Here is a 24,069-nt window from a genome sequence, read left to right as displayed (position 1 = left end):
TGAAGCCAGGTGCTAGGGACATAAAGCAATCCCCAGCCTCAAGGGAGATTGGGAGAGATGGTTCAGATGAATGATGGCAAAGACAAACAGGAAAAAAGGCTGGTATGGGCGAAAAGTTTGTCAAGAGGGTCAACACGTGAGGCGTTGGAATCCTATTCACTCCTGGAGAGCACCCAATGGAACAGGCACTGATTTGCGAGCAGACACATGTGGATCCAACCAATCCCTTTTATGGCTGTGTGACCTGGGACACACTGAGGAACCTTGCTGGTTATCAGGTGCTGCATCTTTAAAATGGAGATAGCCATAGAAATCATACAAATCTATAATGATGTTTAGAGATAACACGGAGGCAGTATCGAGAATGCAGTAATTAATGGTCATTGTTACTATGCCACGGCTGAGGTTCTGACTGATAAGTAGTTTTCCATACTATATTATTACGGCTCTACAGAAGTCAGTGATTGGTCATCTAAGAGTTGAATATTGACCCTCTCAGCACAGTGTCTGTTAGGCATTTTAGTAGACAGATACAGAACCACTGGTCTAGGGCTATGCTTTTACTGCTGGATACTCATGATTTTATTTTTTATTTAGTCAAAACTCAAGATTGAAAAGTATGCCTTTCTCTAGTTGAGCCAGAACATTTTATCAAGGGGTCAGTTATTGCCCGAAGTGGCCGGATGCAGAGTCCAAAGAGTGGTAACAGGGACTGTCCACCACTGTCCTCCGCCTACATTAAACCATCCGTGATCTCTGCACCCTCTCTGAGCCTGGGCAAGAGCAGCTGTGCTGCAGGGACTATGTGGTGTAGCGGTTCTGGATGGCAGCTGTCCTCAGCGTTTGCAACCAAGGCTACAAATTCAAACAAGGTAGAGCTTTCTGGTTTTTATTTGCATGCGTGTGGCTTGAGGAGAAGTGACAAACACCAGGTTTACTAATGTCCTTTTCATTCTGCATCCAAAACACCTGTTGGAAGAGACTGCATGCTTCTTCCAGATCAGGTCCCTTGTTTGCCCACTTCCTGTCTTGGCCTCTCCTGCTCCTGACACTTGACGTGACCTAAGAGCCATGCCCCCTTGGTCACATCCCACCGTGTTTCAAGGACTATCAAGAAGCCTCCTCTTGGGGCGCCTGGGTGGCGCAGTCGGTTAAGCGTCCGACTTCAGCCAGGTCACGATCTCGCGGTCCGTGAGTTCGAGCCCCGCGTCAGGCTCTGGGCTGATGGCTCGGAGCCTGGAGCCTGTTTCCGATTCTGTGTCTCCCTCTCTCTCTGCCCCTCCCCCGTTCATGCTCTGTCTCTCTCTGTCCCAAAAAATAAAAAAAATAAAAAAAAAATAAAAAAAAAAAAACACGTTGAAGAAGCCTCCTCTTACCCACTCAGCCCCATTCTTGCCAGCTCTTGCTAACCTCTGAACTCCCAGGACCCTTTACATTTTCCTTGCCAGGCCCTAGTCTCAATGACAGATGAAATAGTTACTGTTCATATATCTAATTTCTTCCAGTGCATCAGCAAGTGTCCTGAGGGCAAGCACCTTTACTCGTCTTTGCCTAGCACAGTAGGCAGATGTCAAATGAATAAAATTAAGCTCAAATACTCACTCTGAATAATAGGCCATAGACACTCATTATCTCGTGGTGTTTTAAAACACACATTCACATCGCATGGAACAGACTTGGGAAAAGTTACAAGACAAACTCTCTACCCCACAGGGTCTTTGCCTGTTAAGAGTGCCTTCCTCATTGGGTCGCTGTTAGAATTAAATGAGAGATGCATGTTCATATCCCTTGGGTCAACAGACATCACCCACTACAGAATGAAAAGAGAGTGAGAGAGAGAGAGAGAGAGAGAGAGAGAGAGAGAGAGAAAGAGATGAGCTTACCATCTGCCTTTATCCCAAGGGTCTCATTGTCCTTCAGCTTGTATCGTAACTCCTGCCTACATCTCTACCAGTTTGAGCCCCTAATGTCTTTTTGTGTATCCCAAGCAGACAAATATTACATTTTTCTTTTCTCTATCCTTTTTTTTTTTCATGAGAATACTTGACTCATTTTCAAAACAAGACCAATAAGGTTATCAAGAAACACAAGTTCTGCTGGAATCTGTCCACAGAATGCAAGGGCAGTCATGGGGATGCTGTGCCTGCAAGACTCTCATAGAAGCTCCCAAAGTAATTCATTTAGAAATTGGAACCAGCCAGGAATTCTTCTCTTGTCCCAGGGCCCCGTGCCATTTCTAAAGGAAAAGATTAATTTTGCATTTCCTCGAATTAGAATTTACTTGGTGGTAGGGCCCTTGTGTATGGAAGAATCTGGAAGAAGCAATGTCCTTACTTGGTTCTCTCAGTTATTCACATCAGAACTCAAGTAGAAACGTTTCTTGCCTCAAAGTGTAGTGAAAATAAATGAATATTATAACCGGTATATCCTTCACAGAACACAGGCTGGAACCAGAAAATCTCTTAGAGGGGCACCTGGGTGGCTCAGTCGGTTAAGTGTCTGACTCTTGATTTCGGCTCAGTTCATGATCTCAGGGTTAGTGAATTCAAGCCCCACGTTAGGCTCTGTACTGTGTCAATGAGAAGCATGCTTGGGATTCTCTCTCCCTCTCTCTCTGCCCCTCCCCCTGCTAAAATGAATTAATTAATTAATAAAAGAAAAGAAAATCTTTTACGAAATACAGCCTTGCCACCCAGGATGTCTGTGACCTGCAAGTTATATTACCTCTGTATGCCTCACTTTCCAGAACCCTCAAATGAAAATGAAAATAAGATTCAACTCAGTGAGATATTGGGAGAATTGAATCAGTTAATAACATCAAACATACGGAACAGCCAATAAATGAGGGAAATTACTCCATAAGAGTTTTCTACTATTGTAACTACTATTATCATTGCTATTACGAAGATCCTTTAAGACATCGTGACAAGGGAGAGTGGGAAAAGAAAATGAAAATAGCAGAATGGTTATTTTCTTAGTTTGTGGAGACAAACACAGGTTAACATCCAGGCCCCATCAATTGCTTGTTCCATGACTCTGGGTATGTTAAAAAAAAAAAATCTATAAACCCCACTTTCTTCATCTGTAGTGAGTGTCTTCCTCATGGGGTCTTTGTAAACAGTCAATGAGATTATACATGCAAGACATCCATAATAATTGCTCAATAAATGTTATATAAAATAATTGTTATTATTCATTTTTCTTCTAGGTTTACTGGCTCAGTGCCAACACAATCAGCCAGTGCTCAGTAAATGCTTGCAAATACAACTTTGGTCTTTGAGGGTCTTTTTTTTTTTTAGCAACTCTGAAATGAGATTTAAGGATAAATATAAAAAATGATCACTGATATGTCCATTCTCAAAATATTTAAATAAAATGTGCCACACACCATCCTCAGCTCCCAGCTGAAGGTAGCACTGTGATGGCAAATCATTCTGGAATGCACCCAGTGGTTGGTGATGGAGACTAAAGGAGATTGGAACTCTGAATTCTTGCAGTTCTCTCTTCTTTGCTACCTTTGTCAAATATGTCCCAGAAAAAGTTTTCCAATCACTTGAGGCTCAAATGCAGTGTCTTTTGTGTGATCGTGATTGATTGCACATTTGAACAGGATGATAGTGAACAGTCTCTATTTTTCCAAGATGTATTAATTTTCTAAGAATTCTTAGACTACTAGGCTAATATTATGCTCAGCAAGAGATCCCTCGCAAATATGTCCAAATTTATTTTATGACAGGGACACAGTCACACAATTATGAGTGACTTCCTGATAACCAAAATGATAAATGAATGGAGCTAATTAAAAATATAAACCATTTTACACCCTGTTCATCTTCCAGCAATTTTTATTTGTAAGTAGCCGAGTTTGTGGAGAGGCAGAGGCTTCACAGATATTTGGAGGGACAGAGAAACTTTCTTAGCAACTGAGCTGTCTGCTTTGAGCTGTTAGACAAATAAGTCACCTTTATTCTCTCTCAAAAGATGTTTAGTAGCATACTTGACAGACAAGAGGCCACTTGGCTCAAACATGAACATGACATTGTTGGTAATTATTGATACGTTCTTTAAATGGGGATGTGGTCTACAAGCCCGGAGTTTACACTCTACAACTGCCAGTGTCCTTTTAAATTCAGCACCCTTTAAAGCATATGTATATGGATAACAAAGAGGTTCTATTCCATAAGCCCGAGACTAAAAATGAATCATAACTTCATGTCAATACTATGCATCTTTATTTTATTTTTTTAAATATTTTTCATGTTTATTTATTTTTGAAGGAGGGAGAGACAGAGCATGACCGGGAGGGGCAGAGAGAGAGGGAGACATAGAATCCAAAGTGGCCTCCAGACTCTGAGCTGTCGGCACAGAAGCCCACGCGGGACTCGAACTCACGAGCTATGGAGATCATGACCTGAGCCGAAGTCGGACGCATAACTGAGCCACACAGGTGTCCCTATACTATACATCTTTAAATATGTAATCTTCAATATCATTTCTCTTTTATTATACAGTATTTAATAGAGAACTATGTGTAGGTAGTTTGTTGACTTTTATGTTGACAACAAAGATGAAAATCTGCAAAACTAATATATAACCTAGGATGTATTTGGGTTTCTTTCCCCAGTTACTCCTAAGTATGAAACGTGAACGTGAGTTCAAAACAGTCTGCTCTCCAGTGTTGATTCTTAAAAAAAAAAAAAAAAAAAAAAAAAAAAGGTATTAATGTTTCACTCACATTGTCCTCATCAGAATTTGTGGAAAAGGGAAACAGTCTTCAGGAACAATGGTGTGATTTAAGATTCAGGATTTGTAATGGAAAACCAAAGGGTTTCCATAAAGTTTATATTTTAAAATGCACTAATGCACGGTCATAACACCCTTCAAAGAAACATTCTCTATTATCCACTTTTAATAGTCACAAACACAGAAGAAATCTGCAAAAGCTTAAAAAAAGAAATGTGAAGTTACAGTTTCAGGCAAGATGGTTTCAGTCATACAATATTAGTGAGCAGAGAAGGTAGCTTCTCGGTGAAGTTAAAGCATATTAAAGTCATCTTCATTTTTATAAGCATGGCCCTAAATAACACTTGAGTTCTCCTTGGCAGTGAAGCAAAAGTTTGTCAAATAAGGAATGGAAATTTTTCTAAGCATAGACCTAAGTTCTGTGTCACACTGCTGTAGAGCAACACTGCCATCCTGTTAAGAGTAAGAGAATGAGTACATACCAAACTTCTCGTCCAGGGGGGCCACTGGCTTGCAAAAAATACACTTATCTGTGTACTCTTCTGATTCTTTCACTGTAGGGATGGATGAATTCAAGTTGAGGAGTACTCCTTAGGACTGCCAAAGTGTCTTAGGTCAAGCTATAAATTTTTCCCCAAGTTCTCTGCCAAGATTACGCTGAGGACTGACAAGAGAATCCTTAAAATGGTTCCAAAAGTAAACTTTCATCTATTGTGGACAAAAATAAGTAAAATTATGTTTCTCTATCTCTGCTTGATGCCTGCTTGATTCCAAAGCCTCACCACCACACGGCAGGTGTAGCTGGGGCCCAGAACCCCAGAGCTGGAACGTCACGACATCGTCAATATTTTGCAGAGGTTTTCCACTATCTCTAGAGAAGCATAAATCTTGCAGGTCAGTCGTCCTTGGGGTTGACCTCTGTAAGTACAAAGGCATCATCCTACTCACTGATGGGAGGGAGCCCAGGGCCAAGAGAAGCTCAAGTCTTTGCAGCTGGGTGGGCTGCAGTCCATATCCTGACTCTCCAACTGTGTTGCCCTGGGCCTGTTATCTTAATCTCTCCGTATCTCATTCTTTCTCATCTGCAAAATATGGTAATAACTGATAATAACCACCCCCAGGACTGTCATGCAGGTCAGACATAAGGACAAGTGTCCTTGGCACACGCCATGAAATGCTACCTGTGGATCACAGAACCTGGCTATGTAAGAAGCTACTGTATAACTATTTCGTCAGGTTTCACGTCACACTTCTCACTGGGAACCATTCTTCTAAAGAAATAGAATCCACATCGCCATTAAAGTTTCCTTATACCTAAAGATTCCCCTATCACTTATGAAAGGTTTGTTTTTGGTTCTTATTAAGAGGGTTCCAGGATGCATCGTAAGTACCACAGATTCAGCCTAACCTCCTACATCCTCTGCATTTACAGTAGAAATAAAATTTCCTGCATTTTAAAATTGACACTCAAGTGTTACTGAGCCATTTGGTGGAGGGCTCCTGGGTTGCATGGGTCTGTGAGATTCATATATTCTTGACGTTTCTGAATTATCCAAGTGGAAATTGGATCTAATGCAGAGCTAATGAAGATGGCCCCCTCTCTCCAGAAACTTTCTTGCTGGTCCTTTCCACTTAGTCCATAAACAAACTCAAGTCTCCCCTCCCTAAAAGAAAGAAAAAAAAAAAAGTGAAACAAAATAAAAACAAAAACCTGTCATCTCAAGTTTTTTGGTAGGTCTGGTTGAATCTCTCTCTAAGAAAGGGAGAACACCCAAATTTCTTTGCCAAGAATTCTCTGTTGTCTGCACTTGCCCCTCATGCTTCCACCAGGGTATCCTGGTCTGTCCTCCTCATTCCATGGAAACCACAATGTCAATTCCAACAGATAAGTCCTCTACGCACACCTCTGTGCTACCCTCGGCCCTGCCGGTCACATGCTCCTCTTGAAACTTCGAATTGCTTTGGCTTCCGGTGACCTATACTTCCCTAATTCTCTTCACACACACCTGGTTCCTCCTGTATCTCTCATTCCACCACCCCTTTTGGATGCCTAATCTTCACGGTGAGGTCAAGGCTCCACCTCGAGATGGTTCTTCTTGGATGATCTCGTTCCTGCTCAAGATTTCAACTGCTGTCTTCATGCTGAAGATTCCCAAGGCCATAGTCCTGCCCAGGTTGTACCTGACCTTCAGATTCTTGAATCAAAGGGTTCCACCTGGATGTTTCCCACGCAACTCAGAATGGAACACACCTTCTCCCCTAACATGATGCCGCTCCTGAAATCCCCCAACTATGGTCACCACCAAACAGCTGCCCCACCTAGAAGCCAGGGAGTCACTCTGCCTCTGATTCATCCCACCCCATCAATCAACAAATCCTGCCAATTTAGTCCCCTTTCTGGTATTTTATTTACTCTCTCCCTTTCATTCCTGCTACCCCTGTCCCATTTCAAGCCCTCATCCACTCTCAGCTGGACCACTGGATTGTCCCCTGATAAGCCTCCCCACTGCCAGTCATATCTCCCTCAAATCAACCTTCCTCACAGCTACTAGACTGGTTAGCAGGCCACATCACTACCCACTGTCCACAGGAATAATGAACAGGCAGGTCCAGCAGACCAGTAACAAAGTCACACAAATGGTTCCTCCAGAAGGGTCTTGCCTACACTTTGCACTCCTTATTCTTGCCCAAATATAGCTCTCTAGACTTCCTGTTGATTCTGAAAGCTGCTACTTTTCCAATAAGCTTCTTTTCTGCTTTATTTAAGTAGCAAACTTATGCTGTTTACAATGAAGATCCTTTACTATGTACAGTTCTGTTTGCTCTCTACCATAATTATAGATTCGTGTCTCCTCCTATTGTGTATGGGTCCCAAGGGCAGGGACCATGGTCATGTATGTACTCCCTGTTCTCTATGTACTCCGACTACTAATATAATGCCTGATAGATTATAGGCACTCCAAATGCACATCGGTAGAATGGATATTCTTAGATGCTTTTTCTGTAAAATGTATGATTCATTCATGACACTATGAAGTTATGGTCCATTTTGTTCTGTTTTATTATCTTATTCTTTGCCTCAGAATCACCCAAAACACAAATCACTTTCTTATAATGTAGAGGAGGCAAATATTCTGACAGATCTCACTAAATCACAAGCCCAATCCTTTGGTTTTCTCATTTGCCACGTCCATATGCAAGGGCTTCTTCAAAGAGCAAATATCTCTACCCACTTTTATCCATCAGGGTTGCTACTGTTGGTGTCTTACACTTGAGTTCCTTTGGAAAAACAGCTCTCAAAAGCTAACTTAAAGTCTGATAATCTTTTGCTAAAAATACTTTACAGACCGAGCAGTGTCACTCTCAAGGTTGCATTGTGATTGTTTGTGATGACAGAGGATCAAGGGTCTTAGGTAGCTGTAATGAGTCAATAATCCAAGGGCTATTTGTCCCTTGGTATGTCAGAGATGGAACAGACCACCTGCGGGTGAGACAAGCTGAAACACTGCTTTCCTGCTATACTTTGAAATTAAAACACTAGCTCCAAAGTCCTTGAAGTCCTACAGTAGGAAGGATTATTAAAAACAACCTCTTTTACCACAGGGGAACATGGCAAGGGTTGGTTTTGTTTTTTTTTTTTCTATTAATCTCAACAAGGGCTTTAGAGATTGATTAAATTTGAAGTGTTTGCTGATACCACATGCTGCTTGTCCGTCATTGTGGAGAGGATGTGATCCCTGTTCTCAAAGATGTAAGGTCCTGGCCAGGTGAAGGGGTGGGGACCCTGACAAGGAGGGGCTAAGGAGAAGACACACAGTGGGAAGTGAAGAAGGCCAGGGGAAGGGAGGGGAGGGAGATGTTCATCTACCGGGGAAATTCAGAGAATGTTTCAAGAAAGAGTTGGGTCTTGGGGCACCTCGGTGGCTCAGCCAGTTAAGCACCCAACTCTTGATTTCAGCTCAGGTCATGATCTCACAGTTTGTGAGATCAAGCCTCATATTGGGCTCTGTGCTGACAATGCAGAGCCTACTTGGGATTCTGTCTCTCCTTCTCTCTCCCCCCCTCCCCTCCCCTCCCCACTGTCTCTCAAAATAAATAAATACACTTAAAAAAAAAGAGCCAAACCTTAAGGCATGGGGGGTGGGGTGGGGGGTGGAGAGTAGGATTTCAATAGGCCAAGATGGATCAGGGGAATAAAAAAGCAGAAAACAGATGTGGAGAACAATACAAATACAGAAAAAGGCAAGAAATTAAAGGGTGTGTTGACAAACAGCACATTAGAGATTAACAGGAGGGAAGGGAGCAGATTTATGATTTGGGGCAAATCATGGGGGGCCTTGAGTGCTACTCCAGGCACTGTGCAGGTTCTCCTGGTAACTGAGAATCAAAGGATACTTTTTTTTTTTGAGCCAAAGGGGCAGAGAGAGAAAGGAGATAATCCCAAGTAGGCTCCAAGCTGTTAGTGCAGAGCCCAACATGGGGCTTGAACCCATGAACTGTGAGATCATGACCTGAGCCAAAATCAGGAGTCAGACACTCAACTGAGACACACAAGCACCCCAGATTCAAAGGATTCTTAACAAGAGGGCATTTCTTCTTTCTTACATCTGGAGGGGGTGGACAGTTGGCAGTCCTTACAAAGCACTGTCCTCAACCCTGGGCACATATGAGAATCACCTAGGGAGTTTGTTCATTTGTTAGTGTTTGTTTATTGATTAACTATGCCAAGTCTGGTCTTATTTCTGGCCAAATAAATCAGAATCTCTTGGGGTGGGACCTTGACATGACAATTTTCAAAGAAATTTTTAGGTGATTTTAACATCCAGTCAGTGTTGAGAACCACTGGTTTAATGCATAGTATGAGAATTCTCTATAAATTCTTAATTTTTGTTGGGAATGCTTTGCCAAAATTACATAAGACATTCTGCTTTGCTTAACTAGGCATGGCCTAATACATACAACAGAAACTTCTGATATACTGTGCAAGTTCCTTGCTTTTAAATAACTTCCTCATTTATCATTAGCAATATGTTCATCTGTGTTAAGCACTACCTTCTTCCTGTAGGTATTTCATATATATATATCATTGGTAATTACTGATATGTTCCCATATACATGATATGATATTTATAAACACATTTGATATATACAGAGAACAACCAAGATGTCACGACCATGTGTAACGGTAGTTACACATGCTGTATGTATTAAGATACCCATCACTACCTACCAGCTGTATGTATTAAGATACCCATCACTTACATTGACATAATGGGGTTTCACTTAAATTCTTAAAAATCAAATATTATTTAACAAGAGATAGAAGTAGGTCCACTGCTGGGGTGACCTAGCAAGGAGGTTGTGCTATTTTAAGAATCCGAATTTTTTATAAATACTATATGCCAAGATGCAAGTCACAAAACATGCTAACCGTATGCTAGGGGATTTGAAGGTGTTAATGAAAGCAGAAAGTCCCATGACAAGGGATTCTTTTTTTCCTCCCAACATATGGTGACCACAGCTGACTTGTGCAGTTATGAGAAGGGAAGCATCCTAAAACTCCTAAGGTGCTTCGTGGGGGATGAGGACAGGAGCTGGGTAGCCACTTCCTGTTGGGCAACGCTAATTTGAGTAGGGTAAAAACCCAGATGAGGTGTTGGCCTTGATAGGAAGGGGGTTGGGCCTGTCAGAGCCTATGTCCAAAAAAGTCAGTCAAGACAGGGAGGAGCAGGCAGATATAACCAGTCCAGGCAGGTTAAATCCCAAGTGGAGGGGCCAGGTAAGAGAAACCAAGAACCCAGACTGATGGACAGGGAGGCCAAGGGGTAGGGACCTGCCCAAGAGCTTAGGGGATAAGAGATCAGTTTGGCTAGGACTCTCATAAAAGACTCCATGCCATCAATCAGACAGATGAAGAAATACCTTTGAATGAACCGGGAGCACAGACAAAAACGCATAAGGGCTTTTCAATCATCCAATACTAGAATTACTCATTGAGCAAATTTATCCATTCAACAAATATTTATTGAGCATCTCCGATATGCCAGGTCTTTTTCTGTATGCTGAAGATTACAGGCAAGTGGGGTGTCTACAGCTCTGCAAGAGTGAATCAATACACAAGATGGCATAACATGTAGTGCTTTATGGGTTTGCTAGGCCCAAAGCACTGTGCCTTTGGAACCCATGTTCTTCCATATGTATGAAATATATAATTAATTCCCTGATGAAGACTTTCCAACATTTTATAATTAATACACCAAAGCTCCAGGGCCCAGGACCCATAGTGACAGGGATGTTAGGAGAAGTGCACTAAGGCTGAAGCATAGAACAAGTGGAGAGCCAAGGAAGTGAGGCCTTGTCCCCTGCTTGGTCCATGACCATGACTGGCAGCCTGTGTGGGCCCCAGCATGCTCCCCTGTAAAATGAGGAGGTTGCACTGGATGAATTCCAAAGCCCAGTTCTAGATCTAGGATCCTAGGCAGGGCCAGGGCAGAGTCAAGCTGGGCTCAGGCACAGCACACGGCAGCTATGGTCAACCTGAGAGCAGCACTAGCCAGGGCAGCCCCAGGGAGAGGCATGTGATACTGCAGGAGTAACTTGGCCATTTCCTGGGATTGACTGTGTCTCCAAGGGACATCAAAGGAATACGCCAGACTTGTGCTGCTTTCCAGTCTCCACACAACATGGGAGTGTGCTTCTACTGAGAGTGTGTACTGAGAGACCAACAGGCAGAGGCAACGCGGGTCTAAGCAGGCCCATGGGGGCGGGAACTACCTGATGAACTGGTGGTGTCGGGGGGATGCTAAGGTGATTCTCCCAGAGTCAGGAAAAGAGCTGTAATTCACAGGAAGGGAGGACTGGTCTCCCTCTTCCAAGAAGGCCTCTTGGGCTCCCAGGCAGACTTTTGGCTGTAGGTGGAATATCAGGTGGGATTTATCATTTTAAATAATAACTGGCACATGACAGAGCACAGAACCGAAACTCAGATGGCCAAGTAGCTGAAAGTGTCTGTAAGAGAGAAGAAATGGGTTTGGACAAAGAGCGGGGGCGTCAGAAAGACATATGCGCATACTTACAAAGTGAGTTCAGCGCACTCTACCACGTCCCCCACATTACCCCCTGGTAATGCCAAACCTTGTAGCCTGTCTTCCTGCCTCAGATAGCATCACTCGCTCTGAGGCACAAATACCATCCACACTCTTCCATATTAGGCCATTCCTCAAACCCCGACCCCCACTGTTGTGCAAAAGACGCATTCCCTACAAACAAGTGCTTTGAATTTCCTTGTTTATCGTCCGTTCACCTAACACATTTCTTTATTTGCCTTCCTCTGGGGGGCTTAGCGTCCTCAGCTTCCAGTTAAGGAGAGGTACGTGGACTGGGTACCTCCTCCCCTTCCTCAGTTCCTCCAATGGCTTCCTTATAGAGTTAGGTCAAAGGTGCTAAGCCAAGGTGTCCACAGCCTGAAGTGGAGCCAAAATTCACCCGATGATTCATTTGATTGTGACTCTTCCAGTGTGAGGCCAACTTACTGGGTTCCAAGAATCCTCAGCCAAAGGGCTTCTGCCCCCACAGCTGGCATTGGGTAAATGGAACCAACAGTCTCGATTTCACCTGAGGACCACTATCCAAAGAGCTTCCAGTATTCTCTGAACTGTGAATGAATAAACAAGTTTTTTTTTTTTTTTTAAACAGGATGAATGAAGGAATATAGAAGATTTTTATAGGATTAAATAGATCTCTTCTTTCCTGGATTTAATTCAAACCTAAAATTTAGACGTGAATTCCAGTTTGAGTCTAACATAATCTCACTTCCCTTGACAACTTAGAGGAAATAAAAATATTCTCCAAAAAGTGTAGAGGGAAATTAAACTAAATTGGGCAATGTTAGCAAATCTAGAAAGCAGACAAGACTGGACTGCAGCATCTAATCACTGGCACTGGTGCCCCCGCCCTGTTCTGGGGGCACCCTCCATTGTGGTACACAATCCAAGCAAACAATACTGGTCAAAACTCAGCCATCCCATGCCCAGTGGAGATCAAGTATATTTCAAGATGGCCATGAACTAGAGACATTGGAATTGCAATGACAGACTCTTAGAGACCTAATACTGGAAATACACCAAAGAACGGACCTTACATACAATTTGGGGCAGCGGAGGGGTATTTTGAGCAAGGGCCTGACACAATTACCCCCAGATTTGATTTTCCTGTGATGAGATTCCAATTCGCAGATTTGTTTCCCTACTTAATTCCCTGCACTGGGCCTCCTCCCCGCAAATTAACCTACTGACCGAGGACATACAGAAAGTGCCATTTGTATGCCAAATACTCGTGGGCAAAGGTCTCTGAAACCTACAACCTTCTATGGTGTATTCAACACGTGGCGGTGGATGGAACCAGTCTCAAAGGATTCCTGCAGCAAGTTGAAGTAAATCTGCAGAGAGGCTTGGCCACAGCTTGCCAAACTGCCGCCTCTGCTGATTTTATCATCTTTAATTGACCAACCTAAGAACGGGTTTACAACGGAAATTCTTAGCGATGGCCTCTCGGCAGGCGCACACCTCACTGCCCCTCTGGAGGGCGCTTGGTCGCGTCCAAGTTCTGGCCTTTGGAAAACATTGCTCTCCAGAGAATGAGGCCTACCCTGCCTCTTGTCTTCTGCCGGGAAGGCTCAGAGGAGAATGAATTAACTTCCCCCCAGCCAAGCCAGTAGTCCTGATCCTGAGCCAGAAAGCAGTGGCCGTTAGAAGCGAGAAGGAAAGCTAGAAGGAAAGCAACAGTGCTTCCATTATACTATTAAACCATAATCACCTACTCCTATTATAAGCATCTTCCTGTTTTCCCCGAAGGGGCGCTGTTTAACTGCCACTTGGGTGCAAACGGGCCAAGCCAGCATTTCCTGTGGGTCTGGAAGGCGGGTTAAGCTCAGCCGGCTGTGGCGCGTCCACTGACCCCAGAGCAGACCTTGAGGGGCCACCCTGCTGGGGGTGGGGGCTCTGAGACTGGGCCTCCTGGATTAAGGGGTGATGTTGATGTCCTTCACCTGGGGCCAGGACTAGGGTGAGGCAGGAGGCGTGTTGAGGGCACAAGATTTAAGCAGGTTTTCAGTCTCAGCATCATGCCAGTGGCCCTTTCTCACCAATCCCCGCTCTGCTCAGGGCCACCAGCACTGGGGGACAGGCGTGTGAGTGGGTGAATATGTGTGTTGTGTAAAAACACACTGTGGTCAGTGGTTCTCAAAGCATCGTCTTCAGACCAGCCTCAACACCCGGGAACTTGTTCGAAATGCAAATTCTCAGGCCCAGTAAATCTGGTACTCAGGCAGAGGGAGAGGGGCTCAGCATCTGTGTAACACGCACACCAGGTAATTCTTGTGCAGCTGAAGCCTGAGAAGCTTGGTAGTGCTAGGGAATAATGCCCGTCCCACGGTCCACATCCAGTGGTCTCTCAGGGTGCGTCGCCCACAGCAGGAACAGGGAAAGAAAGGGTGGGGTGGCGAGATGAAAGAGACCTTCCCGAGGCCATCAGCAGGGTCGGAACCCCTCAGGTAGGAAGTCAGGGGTTGCTTTTTCCCCAGCCATCCCGAAGTAAACTGTAGCGGTCAAGACCTGGCAACTGTTGGCAATAAATAAAGATTGCTACTGAGTTGCTTCCTTCCAGGTTCTTCCCCTTAACTAGACAGCTCAGGGCCAGCTGTGGAGTGACACCATGTGTCGTGGGCCAGCCGTCTGACCGTTCTGAGACTGAAATGGCCACCTTTGTAAAACGGGGTAATATCGCCCACCCGTGAGGGTCCGAGAGGCCAACAGAAGCCCAAGAGAAGCGTGGGCCAGAGCAAGCTGTGGTGACAGGCTGTGCGTGCGAAGCAGGGGTGTGGCCTCCACCCAGCTCGGGGGAAGCCAGCTGGGACGCCTTGGGGACAGAGGACAGCTCAGAGGGGAAGCTGATCTCCTTTAAGCTGCTGTGTTTTTAAAAGGAGGCTATCCCCGGTCCAAATGTCCTGGGGCATCAGGCTTCTACAAATGGACTCACCGAGGGGGGGAAAGAAAAGCAGAGGGTGAGCCCAGGGCCTGCTGTGGAGTGCTAGAGGGCTGCTTGTGTTTTTACCACATAATGAAGGGCAAGAAGAAACACCCGAAGACCCACATTTAAACTGTCACCAGAACCCAAACAGTATGTAGTGGCGAGGCGATGACCAACGCCTCCAGCCCAGTGACCTCAGGCACACAGTCATGGACTCGTTTCCCCCTTTGCTAAGTGCTGGCTTGCAAACACAACAGAAGTACGAGGATGAAGTCAGCAGCAACACACTGAGGCACAGCGTAACCACGAGTTCTTATCACGGAGGTCTCATCACAGAATCGGGGAACCATTTCTGCAGTGTGGGAACAGAACTACCTCCCATCCAACTCTCCCCGCTCGTAAAGGTGTCTACTGAGGACCAGAGAGGCTGACAACCTGCAGAGGGCACACAGCTAGGGTGACAGTCAGTAGCTGTGTCCCTTTCTCCCTTCCATTAGGAAGTGCTGGGGGGCGGGGAGCGAAAATCTCAGCGCTTCCACCCGGGGGCCAGGTAAACAAAGGGCATCCCCGCCCCCACGTCTTCCTCGGCCTCGCACAGCTGAAGGTTGGAAGGAGGATCCATGACTCACACTTTTCCTCCGGAGGGGATTTAACTCCAAGATAGCATTGCCCTTGAGAAAGAGCCAACCAGCAAGGAGGAAAGTTCACCTCGGGGCCCGGGTGGCTCGGGAGCCCCCTTACCTTCCTCGTTTAAAAACCAGGGCTGAAACTGGAGCACCGAGTCAAAGCCGCAGGTGTTCTCTTCAAAGGCGCAGGAACCCGCGGGCAGGTCCAGGGCTCCCGCAAGCTGCAGGGCTGCGGGCACAAAACGAGTTTCAGTTGGGGCTCGGCCTGGGAGCGTCTGCACCAACTCGGGGCGCCCCGGGGGGGACGGGGTGAAAGTGAGGGGGATGCGCGCGGGAGCGGCGCGAGAGGGGTGCACCACTACACCCTCCCCGCCCCCGGCGCTTGCCCCGCGGGCCCTGCGTGCACCCGCAGCACCACTCCAGGCTTCGGAGAGGGGTACGGCTGTCGGAGAGGATCCCGGGGCGCCCTCGGCTAGCCCAGCCCAGGACGGCAAGCCGGCCACCGGGGCTGCGGGAGCGGGTCACGAGGGCGCCCCCCGGGGGTCCCCCTGGGTCCTCGCACTTACCTTGTACTGCCAGGAGGACGCCCCTTAGCAGCATGGTCGCGCTTCGGGGAGGGAGGACGACCCCAAGGGGGTGCAAGCTACCGGCCCGCTGGGACCGGCAGCCCCGGTGGAGGGGAGCGGGCGCGCCAGGGACGGACCAGGCGAGAGGCAGAGCGTGCACTTGGAGCTGCCCAAGTTTGCGGAGCGGCTCGGGTTGCTGAGCGGAAAGCTGGGGGTGCCTGACTGGGGAGCGCCGCTCGATCGCGTCCCGGGTGAAGCCGGCGCGGCGCACAGCTGGTCCCGGGCGAGGATTGGGCTGGGCGGGAAGGAGACAATTGCACACTTTTGAAAAGCCAGCTAGGACTGGCCGGGAGAGGAGAGGTCGGGATGCAGGGCTTTGGCTCAGGGTTTTAAAGCTCGGGAACAGACCTCTTGCAGACACTTGGAAGGGGGCAGGCCTTCCAGCAGCCCCTCCGCTGGGCTGGGACTGGAGGCGCCCGGCCCCGCCCCGCCCATCCGCGGTGGGAACCAGCTTATTTCTGGGGACAGCTTCCCCGCATCTGGCACACCAGGGCTGCAGGCTGGCCCTAATTTTAACTTCTTCTCCCCAGAATGGAAAAGGGTGGAATTCTCCTAGGAAAACCTAGAGGAAAGCTTGGAAACTGGTGACATAAGCTTTGTATCTCAGCGCGTTCTCAGTATTCTCTGGGCGTTCGGGGCCCAGAAACGCTAAGCCTGGAATACCACCCCCCTTTTTTTAAGCAGTGGAATGTCTGGCATGCCTGGTTCTCAGGATTCCCTCTGTCCCGTAAAATGGGGGCATTCCTCCTCTCCAAAGAGCCATGATAAATTAGTAGGTTTCTAAATTGGCGTGTGGGGGCTGGGGCTGGTGATGTCAGGGAGGGGTTACAGTGAGCGCTTTGAGCACCAAGCATGTCTTTTAAAAATTCTCTTCCAGGAAAGAACGTGGTGGGGACCGTTTTTTTTTCTTCTTAGTGGCCTTTACGGTTTTGTGCAGGCAATTTTGTGTCTAGGTCGGTGGTTCTCAAACTTTTGAGGGTGCCTCAGAATCCCCTGGAGGGCCCCCACCTGTCAGAGTTTCTGATCTGGTAGACCTGGGTTGGGGCTTCAGATTCGGCACATTCTTATCAGGTTTCCAGATGTCGTTCGTGATGCTGCTAGTCTGGGACCTCGCTTTGGGGAGCCCTGGCCTAACGAACTCCTGTTAAACCATCAAAGCCCTGTTCACGTGCCTTCACCTGGTTTCCAAATTCTCCTGGTTTTCCTTGTCCTTCACTGGCAGCTCCTGACCTATATCCTGTGCTGCTGCTGTTTTTGGTCTGTCTGAGCCCTGAACACTGGAGTGCCTCAAGCTGTGTCCTCTTAGCTCCCCTCTCCCTCAGTAATTTCCTCCAGTCCCGTAGTTTGGAGCACCAACCGTATAGCCTGATGACTCCCAAATTTATATGTCTAGCCCAGACTGCTCACTGACTCCAGATGCTTCTATCTCACGGCCACCTCAACATTTTCATTTGGATGTTTAACAGCTATCTCATACTTAACAGGTCCCAACATGAATACCTCATAGTCCTTCCCCAGTCTGCTTCCCCTTGCATTTTTTTTAAAGTTCATTTACTTATTATTTTTTTTTTGAGAGAGAGAGATGGAGCATATGAGTGAGTGGGGGAGGGGCAGAGAGAGAGAATCCCAAGTAGGCTCCATGTGAGGGGCTGGAACCCCTCCCCCCAACCGTGAGATCATGAGCTAAGCTGAAACCAAGAGTCTGAGGCTTAACCGACTGAGCCACCCAGGTGCCCCTCCCCTTGCATTTTCCTTGATTCAACCAACACTACACTGTATGTTAACTAGAACTTTAAAAAATTTTTTTAAAAAGAATCTTTTTCCTCCAGTTGCTCAGGACAAAACACATAGAGTTATCCTTGACTCTTCTCTTCCTCTCAGGACATTATCAAACGCCCCATTCAGGATTCAAGATACAGCAGATGCTAAGTATGTTCCGTGCCTACAGTGACCACCCTGATCTGAGTGGCCATTGTTAGCTAGGGAGACTGCAGGAGCCTCCTAACGGTGGGGTCCCTGTCTCTCTGCCTTGCAGGCCTCCACTCCATTCCTAACCCAGTGGTCAGGAGCATCCTTTCAACACAGAAATCGGGCTATCTGCCATGTCCTTCCTTGGCTCCAAACTTGTGACAGCTTCCCAAATCAGCAAATCAAAACCCACTCTTCACAAAGACCTACTAGGTCCTAGAAGACCTGCCCCTCCCCTCACATCTCTGACCTCATCTACCCTGCAGCCACATGGACCTCTCAGCTGGTCCTCAGCTCCAAGCTAGCTGTCCTCCCAGAACTTTGCACTGGCTGTTCCTTCAGCTTGAAATGCCTTTCCCTGGAAATCCACATGACTCACACCCACACTGCCTGAAAAGGTCTCTATTCAGTTGTCACCTTCGATATGAGAAATTTGATACCTTTGTCGCTAAAAACAAAAAAGCCCTTACGATCCATTGAAAGTAAGCTTGGACAAATTCTCATGAGTTTTCTGTGAGCAATGACCCAAATGATCTAAAATTTCTTTAGGGTGTGTGTGTTTATAAGCTTTGCCTCAGGTGGTAGCTAGTAACGAATACCATTTAACATGCTTACTATTATAAATGTTTTTTTAATAGAAAATCTCATTCAACTTTCACAAGGACCCTGGGGGGGGGGGGGATGTCAATATTATTATTGCTCCCATTCAACAGATGAGGAGACTGAGGTGCAGACTTCAGTGATAGTGAAACCCATATCTGCTTTATTCCAAAAGCCTATTCTCTCAACCGGTAGAGTAGCCTGTCTCCTTTGTCTTATGTTCTGTTTTGATTTCTTGCTCAGATGGTGCTAAATATCTGATTACTTTCATCAAATTACTTAATGAAACGTGCAGAGACAGCTAGGAATCCACTTGAAACCTCAAAACACTATTTTCAACCAAGCAAGCTTTTAGCAACCATCAAACTGGCACACTTTTTTCCAGGTATCTGCAGAATATTGCAGTTTTCAGATCGCCTTACATTCACCTGCAGGTTCCAAGACTCAGGAAAATGAAAAACGTCAAAGCCGTAAAGAGATCTTCAAAAATGTTTAAATATGAATTAAAACGTCAAGGCAACAACATTTATTGCTGCCTGTGGGAAACTGAACCATTACACATAAACACAAAGTTAGTTGGAGTAAAATTTCCATTTCACATATAATTGCAGGATCTGGAGCACAGATGGCCCTTTGACACTGGAGCAGGTTGGTGTCTCAGGGAGGCAGACTGTGGTTTGGAAGTTCATGTGCAGGCTGTTTACTAGGGGGCTCACGGTTCGCGGGTTGGAGCCCTGAGTAGGGAGGGCTCTGCCCTGACATTGTGGAGCCTGCTTGGAGTACTCTCTCTGCCCCTCCCCGGCTCGTGCATTTTCTCTCTAAACAAACAAACAAACAAACCAAACAAACATAAAAAAATTCCTTAAGTGGTGCCCTTGGGCTCAGCATGTGTGGAAGGGAGGAGGAGGCAGGACTGGGCTGAGGGAGACACTGCAGCACAGGTCACACAGAGTCTCTCCTGACCCCACAGGGAACTCTGGTGGCGAAATGGCCCACCCAGTTTATCCCACGTTGGGCTGATATGTCCAGCTGCTTGGTGTTGCTGCTTCTGTCAGTCACTGACGGATGTGGTCCACACCTGTCCTGGTGTGCTTTCTGCACTGAGGCCGACCCAGAGGGGCTGAGGACTGGAGGCCGTGCGATGACGACAATCCCAGCAGCTGGGATGACAAGTCCCTGCTTGAAGGAGGATCCGGACAGCACACTGGTGTCCACCACAGACATTTTGCAGACAGGGGAAAGGATATTGCACATGGAGAGAGCCAAGGAGGGAATCCACAAAATCTAGGAATTATGTGCATTAACCCACTTCCTTCGGTCTCTAATCATGGAGCCATGGAGCCAAGCACTGCCTTAACCCCTGGAAAAAACAGCATCAGACCCCCAGATGAGAACTACCCAGGACTCTCTCCTCCAAGACTTAGCTTAATGGAATGATTAAATAATGCACGCAAAGTTCTGGCCTGTAGAAGGCGCTCAATAAGCATTAGGTATTAGAGTGGGTTGAATGGTAGCGCCCTCCCCCTCCCCCCCCCCCCCAAAAAAAAAGGTATGTTGTGAATGTGACCTTATTTAGAAAAGGTGCTGTGGAGAGGTAATTCAGTTAGGGATCTTGAGGTAAGATCACCCTGCATTATTAAAGGCCCCAAGTCAAGGGCAAGTGCCCTTCCCAGAGACAGAAGACAGTAACAGGGTAAAGGTGGAGACAGTGATGGGAGTGGCAGAGCCCCAGGCCAAGGAGCGCCTGGAGCCACCTGCAGCCGGAGGAGGAGAAGAACAGATCCTGTCCTGATAGCCTCAGGGGAGTGTAGCCCGCAGACTCCTTCGCTTCACAGTCCTGACTTCCAGAGCCCGGACAAAATAAACTTACTGCTGTTTTAAGTCACTGGTTTGTTCTGGCAGCTGGAGGACACTAATACAGAAAGGGTTAAGCAAGGAGCAAACACGTGCCAGGCACGTGCCAGGCGTCATCTCCCGTGACCCTGCTACCTCCCTGCGAGAGGGAGACATCGCTCTCTCCATCTCACAGAACATGAAGCAGGCCCAGAAGCGTCCATTAACTTGTTCCGGGTCACACGTCCCGCTGCGCTGCCAATGCAAATCTGCCGACACCGTGACACCACGTGCAGGGAAAGGCTCCTGTCGCTGCGGAGAGCCACGCGAGCCCTGTCGCAGAGCCTGGCGAAGCCTCGCGCTGCTCTGCTCCCCGCTCCTCTCGGGGGAGCCCTCAACCAAGGATCCAGCTTTTCATTTAACCCCCTGGCTCTAGAGATCTGGCTCGGTCTTCCAGTTTTCTGGGCACAGTAGAGGAAGAAGAAACACGGGTGCCCCTCGCAGGAGCACCTGCATCATTCTCATGACGGTTCTCCTGACGCACCCTCGCGTGGTCTCATGCAGTGCCCCCTAATGGTCGCTTCAGCAAGCACTTCCCTGTGCCTGGCACAGCGCTGGGGGCAGGGACCCAGGGGTGGACAAGAAGCATTCTTTGCCTCACAGACGGCAGACCGACCCATGGAAAGACCATTTAGCTGAAACAGGCTGCCGAGGTAGAGCAAGGCCTGCAAACAAAACCTCCACCGGCCAGGGAAGTAACATGAATGAAAGAACTGAGCTGGTAGCAGGGGGCGCTTAGGGAGGGATGGTGGAGCCAGCATCCCCAACCACAGAACATCGCTGGCACCAGCTTGAGGCCAAGTCGCCATGGCGCGATGGGGTCTGGCCTTGCCTATTTTGCCCAATTTTTCAAAAGAAGCCCAATGTCTAGAGATGTGTGTAATAGCTCCTGATTTTCAAACACTGGCAATGAATTAAAACAGATCTATGTAAATCCCCGCGCGGGTAGAGTCAAATTTGGTGAGAGGCTAAATTCAATTCTCCAGCCGCTGTGGAGACCGAGCATGGGATGCCTCAGCACCACCCTTCCAGACACAGTTGATCAGTCCCATTCTAGAGAAGAGAAGATGGAAGCAGAAAGAGTCTGACTTTTAGCAAAGGTCATGGGTCTCTAAGAGGCAGAGACAAGATGGGAAGTCATAAGCTCATTCCTCACTGGTCCGTATTTGGGCACACAGAAAGGACTTTGTATACTGTAGGTCCCGTGCAAATGTAAGGCTATTCATAATATCTTTTATATTAATTTTACTTTGGTTGCTTTCTATTACATATTATAGGTTTTAAAATTTACATCTATATGTATATGTATATGTATATCTATATATCTATATCTATATGTATATTTATATATACATACAGTAAAACCTTGGTTTGTGAGCATAATTCATTCTGGAAACATGCTTGTAATCCAAAGCACTCGTATATCAAAGTGAATTTCAAGAACCATGGGCTCCATTGTGATCATGTGACATTCAGTGTCACGTACTACTCATATTGCAAGACGTTGCTCTTTTACCAAGTTAAAATATCTTAGAAATCTTTGCTCGTCTTCTGGAACATTCGCAGAACAAGTTGCTCGCAATGCAAGGTTTTATTGTTTATCTTTTTTCCTTTCTTGCTTCCTGCATCCCCTCTGATCTATGCCAAGACATTGTCTCTGCTCTGGAGTTTTGTCTGTCTCTGCCTCTCTCCATCTTTCTTCTTGCTCTCGTGTCTGTCTGTCTGTCTCTCTCTGGGTCTCTGTGATGCATTCTGGGGCTCACCTCTGCCTTTCCCTCAGCATTTTCTCTGTCTTGCTTTCATGTTGTCTCTCTCTCTCTCTCTCCCTCTCTCGCTCTCCACACTTAGACCCCAACATACCCCACTCAGTGCATGCTATCAGGTCGAGAATAAGCTGGTAAAACAATTCCAGCCTCTGTGGCTTGTCCTGCCCATGACCTTCATTGCATTCCTGCAGGAGGTGTCTGGGGGCTCTGCCCCAAGGCTGGCTGGCAGTGTCCCTTGGTTCCTGACTAGCACCAGCTGCCTCTCACCCCTTGGGGACAGTCACGTGCCTGCTGCAGGTCTGACTCATCTGCTGTGAGGGACCGAGGCCCAATGTTAACCAGTTGTTAACAAATGTCCTGTTACTACAAAATATATGCCCTGCTTTTCAAATCCCTACACTCAAATGACTGGATTTGGTAAAGCAGCTATTTCCTTTACAGTCGGCATTGGAAAGGGAGTAGATAAATAGATACTTTCTATCGTTAATCTTTGTTCCATCAGTTTACTCGGAACCCTAGCTTGGAGTCAGACATCTTTCACTATGGTTTGATGGCAATCTTTTGAATTTTTTTTAAGTCAAATGTTCTTGGGGCTGACTCATCATAGTGAAAACACTACCACCTTTCATTGAGTGTTTGTGATGTGCCAGGGGGTTTCATGGTCAATTTATGGAGGAAGAAACTAGGCCTAAAGAGTTTAAGTGACTTGCCCAAGGGTGGGGGGCAGGATGTGAACCCAGCTCTAGCTACCACCAAAGCCCTCTTGACCTGTCTACACTTCCAATGCGGGAAAAGTTTGGGCAAACACTGTACAATGTCCTGCTCTCGGACCCCACACTTCATTGCTCTACTGCTATGCTGGGCCAAGGCCAGGAGGCACGTTTCTGTCGGTTCCAGTGAAGTATCTATACTCAGAGTTTGCAGAAAAAGCCCTTTATGACCAGGGTCGAGCCTACGTTTCCATTCTGAGCCCATCACACTGCTACCACCCATGCCCCCACCAGCCCATGCTGGTCCTGGACTCTGTCCTCTGGGCCACTCCTCATGTGTTCTTATGTGTTCTTTTTTCTGCTCAGAAACAGAATGCCTTCCTCTCCTTCTCCCTTTAGGAAACTCCTTATAATGGGTTGAATTCTGCCCTCCAACTCCCAAGATGTATATCGAAGCCTTATCTCCCAGGACCCCAGAATGTGACTTTATTTGTGAAGATGAGGTCACACTGGAGCAGAGTGGGCCCCTAACCCAATAAGACTGGTGTCCTTATAAAAAGGTGAAATTTACATAGCATAGTAATGCTACCAGATAAAAACAACCGGAGACACTCACCTTGGCCCCAATGAGCTTCCCACAGACCTCTCTTCTTTCCAAAGCATTGTTACAATGGGACTGACCCTTCTCGTTCTTAATATGATTGCAAAGTGCCTTTCAGCAATGACTATCAGCCAACTTTGGCAAAAAATAAAGGCTTATTACTTACAAGGCCTGGAAATTACACAGCACACCTGGGTCCACTGCGAGGTTGTAGGTAGAGACACGGCGCCCATGGGCTGGGCTTCTGCTTTTATTGGGGTTAGGGTTTTGTGGGTTCACGATTGGTGAATTTAAAATGTAAGAGCAAGAATTTAAAGCAAGAGAGAAAAGACAAGTGGCCCAAATGGCCAGTTACCGGAATCAACCAAGATCTTTAAAACAAAGGAGACTCAGTGAGGAAAGGTGGTCTGGCTCTTTATCTAGACCCCTTGGCTGGCAAAGAGTTTGTTCAAGATAACTATTCAAGTCTCTGAAGTGGATGGCCTCTTTGGAATGGAGGCCTTCAGCAAC

The 24,069-nt window shown here is 46.8% G+C and overlaps 1 protein-coding gene across 3 annotated transcripts in view; it reads right to left on the bottom strand.

Annotated features, from left to right (window-relative positions):
- MAMDC2 (MAM domain containing 2) overlaps positions 1 to 24,069 on the bottom strand; it is a 172,694-nt gene that overhangs the window by 133,088 nt on the left and 15,537 nt on the right. Inside the window, exons 1-2 of one of the 3 annotated variants that reach the window (XM_060610093.3) lie at positions 15,962 to 16,457; positions 15,511 to 15,624 (exon numbers count right to left, since the gene is read on the bottom strand). In XM_060610093.3, the coding sequence (XP_060466076.1) occupies positions 15,511 to 15,624; positions 15,962 to 15,995 (148 nt within the window). In that variant the 5' untranslated portion in view covers positions 15,996 to 16,457. Of the gene's footprint in view, positions 1 to 15,510; positions 15,625 to 15,961; positions 16,458 to 24,069 lie in introns of those variants that run through there. The other 2 variants (XM_060610091.3, XM_078436031.1) reach the window with 2 other exon arrangements.

This window comes from Panthera onca, chromosome D4 (assembly GCF_046562875.1).
Source record: "Panthera onca isolate mPanOnc1 chromosome D4, mPanOnc1 haplotype 2, whole genome shotgun sequence".
In the NCBI taxonomy this organism is placed as follows: Eukaryota; Metazoa; Chordata; class Mammalia; order Carnivora; family Felidae; genus Panthera; species Panthera onca.
This window is presented reverse-complemented; position numbering and strand designations above follow the sequence as displayed.